At 31.5% G+C, this 17886-nt stretch overlaps 2 protein-coding genes across 2 annotated transcripts in view; both read right to left on the bottom strand.

Moving 5' to 3' along the window:
- Positions 1–17886, bottom strand: part of LOC129230354 (sodium-dependent proline transporter-like) — a 242696-nt gene that overhangs the window by 207978 nt on the left and 16832 nt on the right. The window lies entirely within an intron of this gene.
- On the bottom strand, positions 141–11212 carry LOC129230343 (uncharacterized). Its single transcript, XM_054864744.1, has 2 exons — positions 11073–11212; positions 141–3151 (listed from the first exon to the last, which is right to left on the bottom strand). The coding sequence occupies exons 1-2, from the start codon at positions 11164–11166 to the stop codon at positions 441–443; spliced, it is 2805 nt and encodes a 934-aa protein (XP_054720719.1). The 5' UTR covers positions 11167–11212; the 3' UTR covers positions 141–440.

The following is a 17886-nucleotide window of genomic DNA, read 5'->3' as shown; positions in this document are numbered from 1 at the left end:
TCAAACGACGAAAGCACAGGAATCTGAGATATTTTAAGTATAATAATAAAAAATGACGATTCACATTCTACCTTTTTCTAAAGCAGGAATAGTAAACAATCAATCAAATTCATATAGAATATTAGTTTAAATTATTGAATAAATGAATTTATACCGTTAAGGAGTGTACATCAATAAGAAACTTTTCTTTTTTATTTCAATACTTCGGAAGTTTGAAAAGTTCCCCGTTTTTTGGAAACTCACTTTTGTGTTTAATAAGTACTCAGGTGCAGTAACATAATTTTTATATTCTTTGTTTTATTTTGTTTTATTTTCTCTTTTACATAAAGTATTCGATTTTTTTTTCAACTTTACATCCTCTTTTTTTTTTTACAGTTTTCCTACATTATACAAGCAAAATGCCTCAACTGAATTAGAATTCTATACAATGAAATTTTCAATTATTCCGTAAACCGTCCTGGTCTTGGGTATGGCAGTATATAATTGGCGCTACTTGTAAGCATATGTTTGTGAAGTTTATGAGCATATTTCGGAATCACTTCTTTCGGTGCCATTTGCATATCTGGCTTATACAGCCCTGATTCTTTATCATTATTCTTGTTTACACTTTGATCCATAATATCTCTCCGACCCATTCGTGGATATGGTAAAACATAACCTTTAGTTGACCTTCCAGGCCTAGGATATGGAACAATAGTACTTTTTTTAGAAACATCTTCTAAGTGAAAGGCTGAATCGTTGCCATCATCGCTAAACTTTGACTGTGGGGCCATATTTTCTTCGAAATACGGCATACTAAATTCTCTTGAATATTCAAAGTTATGAAAGGTCGGGTCTAAATTCGGTACAAGATTTCTTAAATTAGAAGATCTTCCAGGTCTGGGATATGGTAACACAAAAGATTTACTACTTGTAATTGCCATTTCTAAATTTTCTTTTGGCATTAAATTTCTTACATCACTATATTGCTCATATTTCGAATAAGGAGGGATAGGAATTCCATTTGAACTTGATCGTCCAGGCCTTGGATAAGGCAGTAAAGCAGAAAAAGATCTTCCTGGTCTTGGGTACGGGACAAAAAAGCCTTCGTTGTCACTAGCCTTTCTTTTGTTTCTTGAATTTGCGCGAGAAAAAGAATCGTTATCTATACTTGAGCGACCAGGCCTAATATAAAACATGGCAAATCTTAGAGGTAGTGTCATGTTTGATATGATCGGTTTTGAGTAGCTTGAAGTGTCAGCTTCGTCATCCAAAACAGCAGGTATTTGTTTGGATAGTTCAGAGATTTTGCGACCAGGTCTTGGATAAGGTAAAATGACATTCGCTGACCTTCCAGGCCTTGGGTAAGGAAGAACAAATTTTGAACCTTCTGATTTCCCTGGTCTCGGAATAGGTAACAGGGATCTTCCTGGTCTTGGAATTGGTAAAAGTGATCTTCCTGGTCTTGGAATTGGTAAAAGCGATCTTCCTGGTCTAGGAATTGGTAAAAGAGATCGTCCTGGTCTTGGGATTGGTAAAAGAGATCTTCCTGGTCTAGGGATTGGTAAAAGTGATCTTCCTGGTCTGAATGAGGGCAACATGTACATGGACTTTATGCTCCTTTTCCTAATTATTTTTTCCCCGTCGTTTTCATCAACATTCAAACCGCTATTTAGAAAATTAAATAAATTCTCAATTTCTTCCATGTTATTTTCTTCATCGTCCGTTGATTCACTTGCCCCATAGTAGTAATCATCCCCAGCAAAATTATAAGCTAATGCCCTTCGTTTACCAGGTCTTGGATACGGTAAAACAAACTCTTTAAGTCTGTGATCTTCGGATTTACTCATTTTAGTTTGATCATTCGGAAATAATACACTCCTTCCAAATCTTGTATTTGGTATTAGAGATTTTCGCGTGATTGTTCTCTTTCCTGGTCGAGGATAAGGAATAATGAAGAATGTATCTTTTTCATCTGGTTCTAAAAGATGTTCTGGTGAATCTTCGGAACTAATTGAAAAATTTAACTGCAAAAAAGGAATGGGAATTTTTTCATCTGTGTCGAAATTTTTCTCATTAATTTTATTAAAAATTGCTTTTCCACTACGCCCTAATCTTGCGTAAGGTAACATGAAACTTTCTTTCTTTATTCGATTATTTCCATATTTATCAATATCGTCTTCAATATTTATAACTTTTGAATTTATCTTCAATCCATCAGGAATACCAACACTCTTTTTGCTCTCAGATGAGATTGGTTCAGATCTTCCAGGTCTTGGATAAGGTAAAATTAAATTTGGAATGTCTGACTGTTTCACTACATCTGTTTTTGGTATCGATAAAATAGAAACAGAACGGCCATATCGTATTTGAGGAATGATTGATAAACTATCATCATCCGAAGAACTGACAACATTTAAAGGAACATTTTCACTGGTAGATTTACCAAGCCTTGGATAAGGAATGACATAATCGGTGTCACCAGTGTTTTGTTTAATAGATCTTGAGTTAATTTCTTCATCTAAATCTTGTTTTGCATAATCCAAAAAATTTGGTGCTTCTTCTATTTCTAATTCATTTTCCAGCTTTTGCGCATTGATTGTATTTAATATTTCACCATCAACAGGGTCATAATGCAACTCTGGTTCTTCAGAAAAAACTGGAACTTCTGTATCTCTTCCATATCTTGCCATTGGGATTAGAGTGTTTTGCGTTTTCTTTGAATTGAGTGATGGTACAAGTGTCCTACCAAATCGTACGTTTGGTATCATATTGAATGAACGCTTAGTTCGAGCACCGGCCATGATTAACTCTTCATTGTTAAGGATAGGCTTCATGTTAGAGATTTCATTACCATCTGTTTTTTCAGAATCCTTTTTCCCAGGTCTAATGTAAGGAATGACATAACCATATCTTGATTTGGTAGGTAGCTTCTGCACCGAATCCTTTCCTTCTACGTCTTTTGCATCAATGTTTGGAAGGTTTTCGAATAACGGTAGTGCTCTCGATTTGCGCTGAAGAGTGTGTTCTACCGATGAAATAGTCGAATTTAACTTTGATGTCTCTGGATTTGGTTTCAGTTCGTTAGCCACAATTTGGGAAGATTTAGAAATTCCTTCAATGGTTTTCGGGTTAGTAAATTCAACATCTTCTGATGTATAGGTAGGTACAGCTGAAAAAAAAAGTAGTACATGAGATATTTCTTAGAAAAAAGAGAGACATATGCACAAAAAAACTCATTGTTAGAAAATGTTACAATTTTAAAAATGCAAGGTGCGTCTAAAAGTTTCGGTGCGTGAATGGATCTCGTATAAGCAACGCGCGGGAAACTTATGTGTAGGTGCAGGTAAAGGTCAAAACCGCAAGTAGCAGGAAACCAAGACAGAACAGTCCACGATAGACAAAAAAAAAATTAGTTCATGTTAAAAAACTCGCTTAATATTGAAATGGAGTAACAGTAAACGTCAAGTTTTGATTTAGTTTCGTAAAACCGATAGAAAAGTGTATGCATTAATAGTCAGTCCAATTGCTCGGAACAGACGCAGAAATCAAAATAATAATAATAATAAAATACAATTATATAAAAATATAAATGAATACATGTACGACTTGTGTAACTATTTTCAAGGACTAGATGATGAGCTACGCTCAAGTCCACCCTCAACATGTGTCGTGGCCCAAAATCGTATAACTGTTATCAAACAACCATCTTACTTCCCTGATATGCCACGAAAAGACTAATTATTTTCACTTGCTTAAGGGCAAAAACCAAAGCAGGCTTTTCAATGACACCCATTTTGATGACGTGACATTTTACGACAGAAGACATCGGTGATTCGATAGATAAAAATTAAATCTTCGTTGACACCTTCAAGCAGTTTTTTCAAGGATGGTATATGTGTAGTGTATTGTTGCTAACGGATGCTGCTTTGAGTGTAATTCCAGGTATTTTATCTTCTGGTTTGGCTCTATTAGACATGCTTCCTTTCATCGAACTTTTGATGACCCATTATGATGACATGACATTTTACGACAGATGACATCGCTGCTTTGGTAGATAAAAAAATAATCTTCGCCGACACCTTCCAGCAGTTACATCAAGGATGCCATATGTGTAGTGTATTGTTGCTAACGGATGTTACTTTGAGAGCAATTATATATATATATATATATATATATATATATATATATATATATATATATATATATATATATATATATATATATATATATATATATATATATATATATATATATATATATATCAAATATTTTTTTTACTTTCATAGTTTTTTCTATTTTGGTTTCATTATTGCTACACTACCTCAAAAAATAGGTAACAAATTTAAATTATCATAACTCGAAAAAAAGTAAGGCTACAGTAACACAATTTGCTTATGTATTGTTTATACAGCTTACTTGAAAACTTATCAAGGTTTTCCACAAATTTCGCGTACTCAGCAACAACTTGTGAAAATTCAATTGCAATTCAATAAAGTATTTTAATTCTTTTATTAATATTTCTCTGTATTGCTTACTTTTTGAAATAAAGCTTAGTAAGGTACCAAATAACCCCCTTTTTAAAAGATTAATTTAAAGCTGTTTTGTTAGTAACAAACCATAAAAGTCGGTCACCTTTTTTAACATGAACTAAAAGTTGTAATTATATGTTTTTTGTTTCTAAAATACTGCTTATTCAGAAATAAAATTTCATTTTTATTAACTAATTCACTTATCTTTGCATTTCATTATGCAATAAGTGGTTAAATGACAGCTTATTGTCAAAAAAAAATTTTTTTAGATAAAATTACTTATATGTATTTAGTTTCTGTGTAGCTGATTGTTGAAAGCGCTTGCTTTGCTTAGTGATGGTAGTGGATTGCATTCCCACTGGTATTGTTTTCTTTCTTATGTGATTTCCATTGTTCCGTGAAGTATTCACTGCTGTTCACGGTAAAATGCCTGTATTAATAAAAAAGAAAAAGGTATCTACTCCGAGGTAATATCAGAGAACAATTTTCTGCTTAAACACCCGGGGGAACAAGAAAAAAAACTTCGTTTTTGAATCTATATTAATGGTACTAACATCATATCAAACAAAAATTTATTTTTCTAGTGAGATTGCTACGTCTGTCTATTTTTTACGATAGTAATGTGGAAAAACATGTGCAATAATACATAATAACTTGAATATATGTAGAGAACAAGTTTAATTCTTTTAGTAGTTTTTTCAGAAAATTTCTTAGTTGATAAATCTTGAAACATGTCAATATTTTAGTCTGAGGTATTGTATTATTGTGTACAGTAGAAAGAACTGTGTTTTTTATTCATGTGCATAAATATGATGCTTGAAAATTTTGCTCTAAAATTCAATACAATAGAGGATAGAAACTGAGCAAAATAAAGTGAGTCTCCCGTGAAATCAGTAAGTGTCTTAAATCTATGCTTAAAAGCTCTTCACACCACAGAAAAAAAGGAAAGAGAAAGAAATGAAATAAAACAGTTGAGTAATATTTCGAAACTCAAGTGAATGAAGCAAAAGGATAATACACAGAATATTATTTCTTGCGTTTCTCTATTAGACTTTTTTTCGAAAACAGTTCCGTGAAGGTTCAATTTTAGTCTACATTTTAAGTAAATCTTAGCTAAAAAATCATATGGTAAAATTAAAGTTCAGAAAGTAAAGTTTCGGTAAGTAAAACTCCAAGCTGTATGTAAAGTTTTGCTGAAGTATCTCTGAGTTCTTCCTTCTTTCGCAGACTTCAGAAGAAGTTTTACACGGTTAGTTATTTGTTAAATCAAAACTGTAATCCTTTGTAACTTCAGAAGTAGATAGGGTGAAACAAAAAAAAAATATATAAATACCATTTTCGGAAAGAGACAACACATTTTAAAAGTATAACTAATAAAATACTACTTCATAGTTTTCTATCAAAAATTAAAAAAAAAAAAACTTGTTAAGCACTAGTGAAAATGCATAAAAATAGATTTCATAAATAAAAATAGATTTGCCTTAAACAATATTATTAGTAAATAAATTTTGTTTTTGTCATAAACTTTTTTTTCTTCATTCCTTGCAAGAATAGGATCTTTTCTTTTTCTAAGCAATGATTATTATTTGTTGCTTAATTAATATTGATTTGTAATCACAATGATGACAACTGACATAAAGAATTAAATCCTTATTCTCAGAAATGCAATAACCACTTTGACCTTGCAAAACTGCAACCTGAAGTATAAACTTTAAGTGCCACTAACCTAACTTACATTGCCAATTATAAAATTAATTATATATACTATTTTTATTCTTTATAGATTTAAGTAATGCATACACAAGGGGCTTTAGTTATCACAGATGTTTAAATGTACAAACAACGTAACCTTCTTGTAGTGTATTTCTTATTTCGAAAATAAAAATCAGTGCTTTCCAAGCAAGTAATGCTAATGTTCAAAAGAAATGTACTAGTTTGACTTTTTAAACTTCTAATAAATACCTTTTTGATATTTTATCTTACGGATACTACTAATTAAGTTCTAAAAGTTGTAGTGCGTAAACTACTAATATCTTGCACAAACCTTAAAATTCTTTTTGTTCAGCAGAAGTTGAGTATGCTTAAAAACTACAATTTCTGGCTCAATGCATTGATGTTTTATAAATGAGAGTTAATACTATTATGCAATATAATATTATCAGTGATATTCCCATTAATTTTTCGGAAGTTATTATCCCAGTAATCCATTATGCACAGTATGTGTATGCGATTATAAGGCTTTCAAAAGGTGTTGATTCATGAAAGATAAAGAAATAGTGTTACTAGTGGTGAACTTGTGGTTAGCATAAATATATTACTTTTGCCTTAGGAATATTTAAAAATAAGATGATAAAATCTGAATTATAAGTGAAAATTTATGAAGCTTGAGGGTATACGATGTATGTCTAAAAAACGTTTGAGAGTATACGGTGTTATGGAGTATACCCTGCCTATGGGAACATAACAGAAAAATGTACTTATTTGCATTTTTGTGTGACTTCATTGCATGTTAAATGCCTCATTTACAGATAATAGCAAAGACACGCCATTCAAACGGTATGCTGCTGGTCTTTAATTCATAATAATAAAAATATGTGTCGAAGTCTCAATTAATTTTAGACGTTTGCTAGAAACATTTCGCTGTCTATTTTTAGAGTTTAAATGTATTTATGATTTTAATGGCGTTGTACACGTTTTCAAATCTCATTAAACATCTTTTTTATGATCCTGTCTTTTCAAAAACATTTTTTTTCTCCTAATAGTTTTTCATTAAATATTTCACTCATTCGTTTTATCCGATCATTGTGCTTATTGAATACAGTATGTCTTTATTTTAAAGCTACAGGAAGAAATCTGCATTTTACGGCTACATGAATAACATGGATTAAACTTTTAAGTTACACTGCTTTATATTTTACTTGGAAATATTATTCACCACCTCTTTCATACAAATTATATAACTTAAACGGTTCCAATACTATTAAACGAGTTTAATCTGATCTTTAGAGTAACAAATTAGAAGTGTCTGATGACATCGTTATTTGGTTGCTTCAAAACTGAATTATTAATAAAGCGTTAATGTGTAATAATGCACCGATTCTTTTGCTAATCAGAAGTTGGAAGTAATCAGAAGTTGGTTTGTTTCAACGAATCATACTTGTTCCCGAATGAAATTAATGTAAAATGTATAAAAATGAAATTTCAGCTAAATTTTAACTCACTTTTTATCCTTCAGAATATTTTTAAAACTGTTTTACACATTCAAATATTTATTACAAAGTGTAGATTATATTATTTTTTGCATTTCTGTTAAGCTTCAACGGTGTCAACCAGTTCGCTAGACAAGACAGTAATATGTTAATCATTGTTACTGTACTAAAATCTGGTTAGGGATTGAAAAAAAAACTTTATTTTATCAGAAATATTTGTATAGAGGACATACATTACTATGATTTCACGATCAGTGTATCTCAGCGCTGGAAAACGCAATGCGAATTAAGTTACACTAATAAGCTGCTCACAAATTAATCATGGCATAAATCCTTCCTAAAAATCCTAAAAGGCTTTTTCCTTCCAAATATAAATTTAAGTTTTAAATTTATTTCAAATTTTAGCCACTTTAAATTTTAAATTTAAGTTTTAAATTTATTTTAAGTTTCAGCTACTTTAAATTTTAAATTTAAGTTTTTAAACTGTCATTTCAGCTGCATTAAAATGACTGATTTTTTAATGAAAATAGTAGTATTTCGCTTTAATTCCTTTGATTCAAGGCTTGTCTTTTTAATAAATGTGATAAATATTTTAAAGTAGTTTATTATATTCTTTATTATTTAAAAATACGTAAAAACTAACTTGTAGAGACTGAAGTTGTAGTTTCTTTTAGGTTCAAAAAACCATTCCTAACATATTTGACTTTACATGTTTTATAAGTAATGTTACATTTCGCTCAGAAAACGAAATGGGATAAAAGAGCACATTTTACGTATTGATTTTTTTCAATTTTTTACATACCAAATTAAATATTTCAAATAATACTGTTCATATTTTCATATCAGAAAATAATTTTAAAACCTTCAATAACGTAATTATTTTGAAATTTAAAAAAAAAAAAAAAACTTTTTTTGTTTCATAATGCATCAACTTGATTCCAAAGGGTGTTAGTATATACCAAAATGAATAAACTGGCACGCTTACGTAATAAGCAACGAAATGAAGTTTTTAAATGTTGTTTTTTTAAGGAAGAGCCTCATAAAATGTTTGGAAAGTTAATCTGGTTTAGATAAACAACTTAAATCTTAATTACAGGTAGTACAAACAGTATAAAGACTATCTTTTTCGAAATACGCTCTTTTAAATATTTCAAGTACAGTTACTTTCCCCTGAGTTTATTTATTTACTCTATTTATTTTTTGGTATTTCTAAGCAGACGTGATTAATTTTCACAAAAAAGGAAAACATTTAAACTTTAACAGTCAAATTATCACACGAATCAACTTGAGCTTTGTGCGCTGTGTTAAGTTAACGTAAATAACGTCATTACGTTCACTTAAAAACGGTGAGAAAAAAACCTTAGAATATAAACAACTTACCTTAGGTGAAATCTGCTTCCTGTTCAGGGAGCACAGTAGTATTTTGCTTAATATGACATAATTATTATTGATACTGTTAATTTGTTATGAAAAACTCTCAAAGGAACAAAGATATGTTCTCCAGCTCACGTAGAACAAATCAATAAAATTCAGTTTCTTCCTCAAAATATTTTCTGTTTTGGGCACATATGTGCTCAAAAATTAAAGCCGTTGTATCAACTTAACTTTGTATTAATTATATCCGACCTTCCCTACATAATATTTAACGCAGTCCAAAATAAAGACTGTTATTTACGTTCGAATGCTCCATTCAATTCACTGAAACTATATAATAGAAGTACATTTAAAATATTTTTTACCTAAAAATTCAATTTATTTATTTTAAAAAACTATAACGCAAAACATTTTCAGAAATGATCAGTAATCACATGAATAAAAAAAATGGTTGGTCCTTTTTACTTCCTTTTACAAAAAAGGAAGTATTGTATTCGCGAAAAAATTTTCACTCAAAAATCGCCCTTAATTTCCATTTTGCTCACCCCCAAATGAATGTTGAGTTTTTTTTTCGATTCGACCACATGCGGAAAAGTGCCTAAGAATGTATAGACACGCGAAATATCCATTTTGACCATCACCAAGGTAATTACAACGACTTTTCTCGTGACGTCTGTATGTATGTGCGTATGTGTATATGTGCGTATGTGCGTATGTGCGTATGTGCGTATGTATCTCGCATAACTCAAAAATGGTATGTCCTAGAAAGTTGAAATTTGGTACATAGACTCGTAGTGGGGTCTAGTTGTGCACCTCCTATTTTGGTTGCATTCGGGTGTTTCTAAAGGGGTCTTTTGCACCTTTTTGGGGGGAAATCATTGTTAATTTCGATGCAAACTCAAGTGGTGTTATAATTTGGCGGTCACTTGGCGATATATCGCCAGTCTTTTGGTTGCCAAGTTTTGTCGCCAACTTGGCGAAAAATTTGGCGATTTTTTTTTTTAAATCTGCTTTCAATGTGGCCATTGCTAGTGATATTTAAAGAGTTAGAGAGAGAATCCCATTAAAATTGCAATAATAGGGAAATAGCATTAAATTGGTGTAAAAGGAAGTCATGTGATGCACACATCAGCTCGTTTTTCTTTTATTCTCTCTGCATCTAACTGAGTGATAAACGATAGCTAAAAATGATGGCTTATTCAAGCTTTATTGGGTGCATTACTTTGTTTATTCAGAGGAAACATGCGTCTATGTTTTTAAATTGAATACGCAAAAGACTGTAGGCTATGTAAATGGTTAGCAAAAACATAAGAAATGGCAAAAAAATAAATACCTTTGTGCCGAGAATAACAGGAAATATCCAACGTCGTTTATCGCAAATTAAAAGATAACAGAATACACGTGTTTCGGGGTTTCAAGGAACCCCTTTTTCAATTCAAAAGTGTGAGCTTTTAAATGTAAAGACGCACAGTAAAAAAATGAAAATGGACAGCAGACAACTGAATTATCAAAGTAAGCAATTAACTAAAACAAAACAGGACAAAAATGGAACTCAAAGTCGAAATTTATTACATGATTCCCTCCCAGAGAAAACCGTTAGCAATAATATTTCCTGTCATTAGAAATTGCGTTTAACTGCAGTGTAAAAAGTAACTACTACCAAGTTTCATTTTATTTTTTGAGGGGAGGAGGAATGATTTTTGTTGATGAAAATTTTAAGTAGTTATGACAACGACGACCTTGCACTCAAGTTACGAAATGCATTTATTAAAATATAACGAGTTGTGCAATCTAGATTTTGTTATGTAGTTCTAAGTAAAATGTGTCGAATGTAAAATTACTGTTTGATTTAAAATAAATACACTAATGTGAAAATCTTTAGAACTATATACATCTGACTTTCAACATTTTATCCTTTCTAGGTTACAAAAAAATATCAAATAAGATGAAAAAAATATATTTTTTAAAGTGAACTCACCTTCAAAAGTAACAATGATCAGCAAAATTCCAAGCATTCTGTTGAGAGTTGATCTTGTCGGTCCCTCCACAAGGAACGCTCTATGTCTGCTCATCAGCGCAATTTCTCTAAAGCACAACACTTTTGCACTTTGAACTGAGGAAAATTCAGAATCCAAGTGAGTCTTGGCTGGCCCAGAAGAGCGTTTTATACTGAGTTCCATCAAACTTGATAAATACTGGACCCACGCGTTCGCAGCAATTCCGTGATCTCGGTGAAATATGTCTTCTATGCATCAATTTGAGAAGGCCATGCGCTGGCATTAGAGCTTAAGTACTAATGATTACTAATATGCGTTGGTAGGCAATTGCGCTTGCCACGTTTAAGTCAGCTTTATCGTTTCTTATTGAAAATAGTTAGGTCATGGCTGTATATAGTAACACAGAACAAAAAGGTAATAAATGTCAATTAACCCCATAAAAATAGCTTTGGCTAAAGACTTTGTAAGAAGTTATTATTCACAGTTGACGAGGAATCAATTACTTACCATTACCAACCACCCTAAAATGCTTCAGGACTAAAACTGAAATTATGTTCTTCTGGTAAAAATTACTGTTCCGCATCGTTGGTGTTTCCGCCCTACAAAATCGCAGGGAGTTTAGTTGTGTCTATATGTTTTGTATAAAAACTTTCTTAAGATGTTTTCTCGTCTTAGATGTCGTTTTTTCACGGAAGAAAGAGCGATTTTTAGTGCTGAAAAACGCAAGATTATGGAAATAGATTTGAACAAAATAAATGTTTTTTCATCAAAAAATATTTCTGCAACGTATAAAAATATAGAAATACATTAACCATCAAAGTGAAACAGATTATTTAGCTACGATAAAAAAAAAGTACAAAAAATGTGTTGAAGATATTTCTGCAAAATTCGTGTTAACATGTTTTATTTAAAGATTTGTAATGCAAAAAAGAACAAAAGGTGAGTGATACGAAATGTTTTTCTCATGACCTTTTTTTTGTTACTCAAATTGCTCTTTTAAGTGTACATGTTGCTACAATATTCTATTGTAAATGCTAGGGTCAAAGTTTGATTTTACGCAAGTTAGTTTGTAGATTTTTTTTACTATCATTATTATTATTTCTTTTATAACGTAATACCTTTAGCTAAAGCCGAACAAATATGAATGAATAGCGTAATTGCAAATCAAAACTCAAAACTTATTCTATACTCTTCATGTGGTTAGGGGCTGTCTTGTAACCCCTATTTCCGTGTAAAAAAGTGTGGAACGTCTGGGCGAAGTTAATAATTACTGTAAAAGGAACTGCTGTGTTATCCCAACAGCGTTTGCGTATTCATAATAAAAATATTTAAATGTCTTTAAATTTTCACTGGAAACTTAACCTGTCAACTATAATAAATCAATTATCATTACATAGATTGTTGCTACGGATTGAATTTATTTTTTTCTTTTCTTTTCTTTTCTTTTTCTTTTCTTTTCTTTTCTTTTCTTTTCTTTTTTTTTTTTTTTTTTTTTTTTTTGTATACAGTGGTTCGAAAATTGGAGAACAATCCTCTATTTTCAAAATTATGTGTGCTGTAGGTGAATGTTTGTTAAACACAAGTTACCTTGAAGCCTTAAGAGTCCTGAAAATTGGTAGAACATTAATTATATGTCGCAACACAAGTGAATTTTCTGCATCTTCTCTCAGATGTCTGCTGATTTTTGGAAATTTGGAGATGTTTTGCTGCAAACATCTGCTGAAAGCAAGCGAAGAGTGGGAGGGGTACGCCCACATTCAAACCACTCCATATTAATTTAGTCAGACTTCTATTTCTTACCAAAATGGGCGTATTTGCATGCTCTAACTGTATTACCTCTCTTCGTTTCCAAGAACGCTGCTGTTTTGACTTAATGTACATAATACAAGATGTTCCAAGAGGGACTGATACATTTGAAAAATTAATAAAAACTAAACGGGCAGCGATAGAAATATACCGTTTGTTGCTTCATGCTTAGGACAACAGTCAATTTTCAGACATACAAACTTTCAAAATTAGTTACAATGTTCGTCAACAGATGGCGCAGCAGTTACTTAGAGGACGCTGCAGGTATGTCTGTCTGAAAATTTACTGTTTTTCCAAGCATATTGCAAGTAAACAGAGTATTTCTGTGGCTGTCCGTTTAGTTTTTATTCATTTTTCAAATATACCGGTCATTTTGGCGATCTTACAGATTGCGTGTTGTTTTATACCTTTCAAACTACTTGTAGCGCCATCTGTTGAGGAAAAATGTAACTAATTTTGAAAGTTTGTTCGTCTGAAAGTTTACTGTTGTTCTAAACATAATGCAACTAACGTTAAATTTCTATCTGCTGCCCGTTTGGTTTTTATTGATTTTTCAAATGTATCAATCATTTTTGGAACACAGAGTAATATACTTCAGGATAAAAAGAAAAAACATATTTTTCTCATGACTTTATGGTGGTAGTTTCTAAAGTCCCATTAGCAAATAAACCTGCAAATTGTGTGTTTTCGAACACATTCTTAATAGGCTTTTATTCTGTACAAAATTTACTTGAATGTGCAAAAGCTAGAAATCGACAAAATTCTCAGCATTAATTTTTGGGCATAAAAAATAAAATGATGCTACTTAGCGGACAATTAGCGAATGGAAAATGTAATGAAATTATAATAATGCAAGTAATACACACATTTCAGTGTATTATTTAGTTTAAAAACAAATTTCCAATGTACAATGACACTCACTTCAAATTTTTTAACAACTCATTGTGATAAAGGCACAAATTTTCAGTAAAAAGGAGACCGGTTGAATATAACGTGAACAACGTTCGGATGTGAAGGTAAATCACATTCCAAATTAAAATCCATAATGCAAAGCACAGAATAATAATGAACATTATGTTGTTAAATTTTTGAATTATTATTTATTTTAGTAAAATACATAGACGAGAGTTGATTTATGTAATACTTCCATTGGATTTATTCAATTTTGGACATTTAAGTATTGACACAGGTTTACTGAATTGAGAACATAATTATATATTTCATCTATTATTGTATACATGACAATGTTCATCGATTTTCATCTGAATGTTTCGGAAGCTTTTGGATTTTCTGAAATAAAACATGCTAACAAAACACTTTATACGCTTTGCGAAAACTTACCTACGAGAAATTAAATTACAAGCGCCGATACTTAATCTTTCAAAAGTTATTTTGAGTTACCTGTCATAGTTTAACTTATCTGACAGTCATTTGTTTCCAGGTTTGTTAAAAATTCAGAAAAGTGAATGCTACTGGATGAATAACGAACTCAAGATGATAGGATCAGAAAGCTTAAACTACTTTTTGATTTATTCAGAATATATTAGGAACGTAGAAAAGCACGAATTGAAATTTCCGTTTTAAACACAGCAGGAGATATTCTTTTAAAATATTCTAATAGCAAAGGTAGACAGTGGGCATTCCATGGAGAAAATAACTTTAATTTTATTAAGTTTGACAATAAAGAAGTATTTTTTGCTCGTTAACACATGCTGGGTTTGAAAACAATTCATTACAAAAATATTCCTAAATGCATGTTTGATAATTAAAATATTGTCAGAAGAAGAATTATGAACAAGAAGTTCCGTTTAGAACTAAACGAGCCTACTTTCCCGTATACCCATACTACTTTCTAGTATCTGATCAATATTCTCAAAAATAGCTAAAATCGCAAATTGTTTCAAACATATTTTTTTAACATCTTAAGCTGATTTCTAGGAATAAAATATTCCTCACTCATCTGAAAAAAAAAAAAAAAAAAAAAAAAAAAAAAACGAACAAATAAAATGCACCAGCACCTTTTAAACAAAGCAGCTAATACACTTTTTTGCATTAAAAAGAATTTTTTAACAGCTTTCAAAACGAAAAAAAATAATTAAAATTAATAAGCTCATTAAAATAAACAACATCATATCAACAAGAAAGAAAAAAAAATGTCTTTTCCCCCTTTTGCCAAAAATAATTTTTTAAATGAATTAATGCACTTACCAAAATAAATAAAAACAATAAAATGTCAACTTAAAGAAATAATTTTCATTGTAAAAAAAAATCGTCTGCGCATATCTTTATGTAGAAACATAAATGACTTTGAGTTTATTCGCCGAAAACTGAATTCGGAACTCCAGCGCTCGAATACGCTACCTTGCGGTGATTTACAAAACTGCAAATGAAGCGTTCCACGTGTGTCTGTTGACGTAAACACAGGCAGTTTGTTCTGAGTATTTATTAACGCAATCGATGTGTCTTAGTTTGCTTTCAGCTACAGAAATTAATTCGTCACTTAGTAGTATTCTCGAGCTTCTCAAAATAATGTTAGTTTTCATTATTTCCTTAATAATTGGTAAAAGCGAAAATACTGGATTAACAAACTTGGATAACGTTATACAAGGTAAAATTTTTTATTGTTTTGTATGAATTCGTAAGAATATGGGTTTTTTTAATCTTAAATTAATTAAACTTACCATATTTTACAGCAGCATTTAGTTGGAATGGACAGTATGCAAAATATTTTCTTGAATATATTATCGTAGAACAAAATGAATAACCGAGAAAGAATTTACTTTATTCCTTTTATTCTCAGCTGAAAGGTATCGCCAAATTTGTTTAGGGTTATATAGTTTTGGTATTGTGCGAGCAAAGTAGCCTTGGCGAGATTTCGCGTTTTTAGTTAAGCCATTTTTAATTTTTTAATGAGTGGAATAAAATGGTAGTAAGATTACAGAATTCGATAAGTGAAAGGAAATAATGGTCAATCAACTGAAAAGAAAACTACCACCATATATCCGTGAGAATTTTGTTGATGATTTGCATAACATGACACAATTAAATCGTAACTCAGAAATTAGAAAAATCGAAACAGAAAATTTTTAAATTAACCGATTCGGGAATTCAAGAGAAATAACTCGGCTACAAATGGAAAACAAGTGCTAGCCAAAGCAAAGCAAAGAAGTATCATCTTCTTTTGGTAATAATTTGTAATGTCATATTAAATTTTCTAGCATTAATTGTTATTCTTGTCAGGCCACAATTATTATTTAGTTTTATCAAGAATTGATAAATATCGAATTCAACATCGTGAAAATGGCTGCTTAGAACTATGAACTACGTACTTTGCATTAATGTTTGACGTTTAGTAATGCTTCTTGAATTCTCATTTCTTTCTACGTGGGCCAGAATATCCACAAGACTTTGAAAATTAATTTAAAAAGAATAAAGCGAAAAAATCATACGTACGAACAAAAATCACAACACTTTTAGCATTTTCTTCGTTACCATGTGCGTTTGTTTTAGTTTTCAATTCCGCCATTAGACAGTGACTTCAGTGCCCCCTATAGTTCGTTGGAGTTGCGAATACCTAAATTAAAATTTTAGCGTGAAAATAAAAACAAGTCATATCAACAATAAGTATTTCACAGTTAAAACCATAGCTGTGGATTCGGAGTCGGAGTCAATCTCGTTTTGAGATAAAGGAGGCGGAGTCGAATATCCAAGAATCGGAGTCAGGCATTTGTCCTCCGTGTATAAATTTTTGCCAAAGCTACGAAGTCAGAGTCGAAGACGGGGAGTCGGAGTCCGATTAATCATCGGGCACAGGAGGCGGAGTCGGAGTCTGGTGCCCCTAAATTCTCGGAGTCGAAGTCTGAAGTTTGGCGTCAAGAGCTATTTCCAAAAAAATTTGTTTGAAGTAAATACGCCTTCAAGTACGGAATCTACATAGACTTTCAGTTTCCCCGTAGGCGGTAATGTTAAGGGATTTGAACTGTTCAAAATTGAACGGAAAATTGTTCAAATTAAAAAGATATTTTATATACAAGTTTTTCATCTAAAGCTTTTCCTACAAAGTTTGTTTGAAGCAAATTCGCCTCACATTACGGAATTGCCTTGAATTTCCCCGTAAGAGCTAATGTTAAGTTTTTTTTTTGAACTGTTCAAAATTGAACAAAAAATACTTCAAATCAAATGAGGTGTCCTCGCCGAGATCTTTCGAACAAAAAAAATTTATTTGAATCGGACTATTCATTCAAAAGTTATTAGGGGGGACAGACAGACAGACCGATAGACCGACGGACCGACAGACATTTTCCCCCATCTCAATACATACTTTCCGATTTTTAATTTTTCGATATTTATTTAATTATTTTATTTATTTTTGATTTTTTTTAAGCAATCACGATTGCTTATTGCTTTTATTTGACTGTTTTGATGTGCTATCATTTTATTCTCCCGCCAGCACCCTCTGCCAGCACCACCGCCGACCGGGTCCTCCCGATATTGCTCCTATAGCGAAAACCGTCTTTAGATTGCGTTCATATCCTACACACACGCGCATACATACACACACGCACAAACACACACATACACATTCACCTACACAAACACATACACAAGCACATGCACACACAAAAACACATACACACACGCATAGATACATACAGACACCTAAACATGCCAACACATACACACATGCATACATACGGACACCTACACATACACACACAAACACATACACACACACATAACTACTCACATATTCATGCATGCACACAGCCGCAAACACATATACCTACACACACATACATATACCCCCTACATACAAGCCTACATACACACACACACTCGTGATTGCGAAAAACATAATTTGAATTCAAGATGTCAAAATTCAATTTTTTTTTTTTTTTTTTTGCGATATTTTTAAGCGGCATTCAGCCTTTTTTCATACTTTTTTCTTCTTTTTCTTTTACTGGGAAAGTAGGCTAAAAAATGCTAACT

The sequence above is a fragment of the Uloborus diversus genome, chromosome 1, assembly GCF_026930045.1.
Source record: "Uloborus diversus isolate 005 chromosome 1, Udiv.v.3.1, whole genome shotgun sequence".
NCBI classification, from domain to species: Eukaryota; Metazoa; Arthropoda; class Arachnida; order Araneae; family Uloboridae; genus Uloborus; species Uloborus diversus.
The sequence above is the reverse complement of the archived record's forward strand: the minus strand, read 5'-3'. Positions and strand labels throughout refer to the sequence as shown.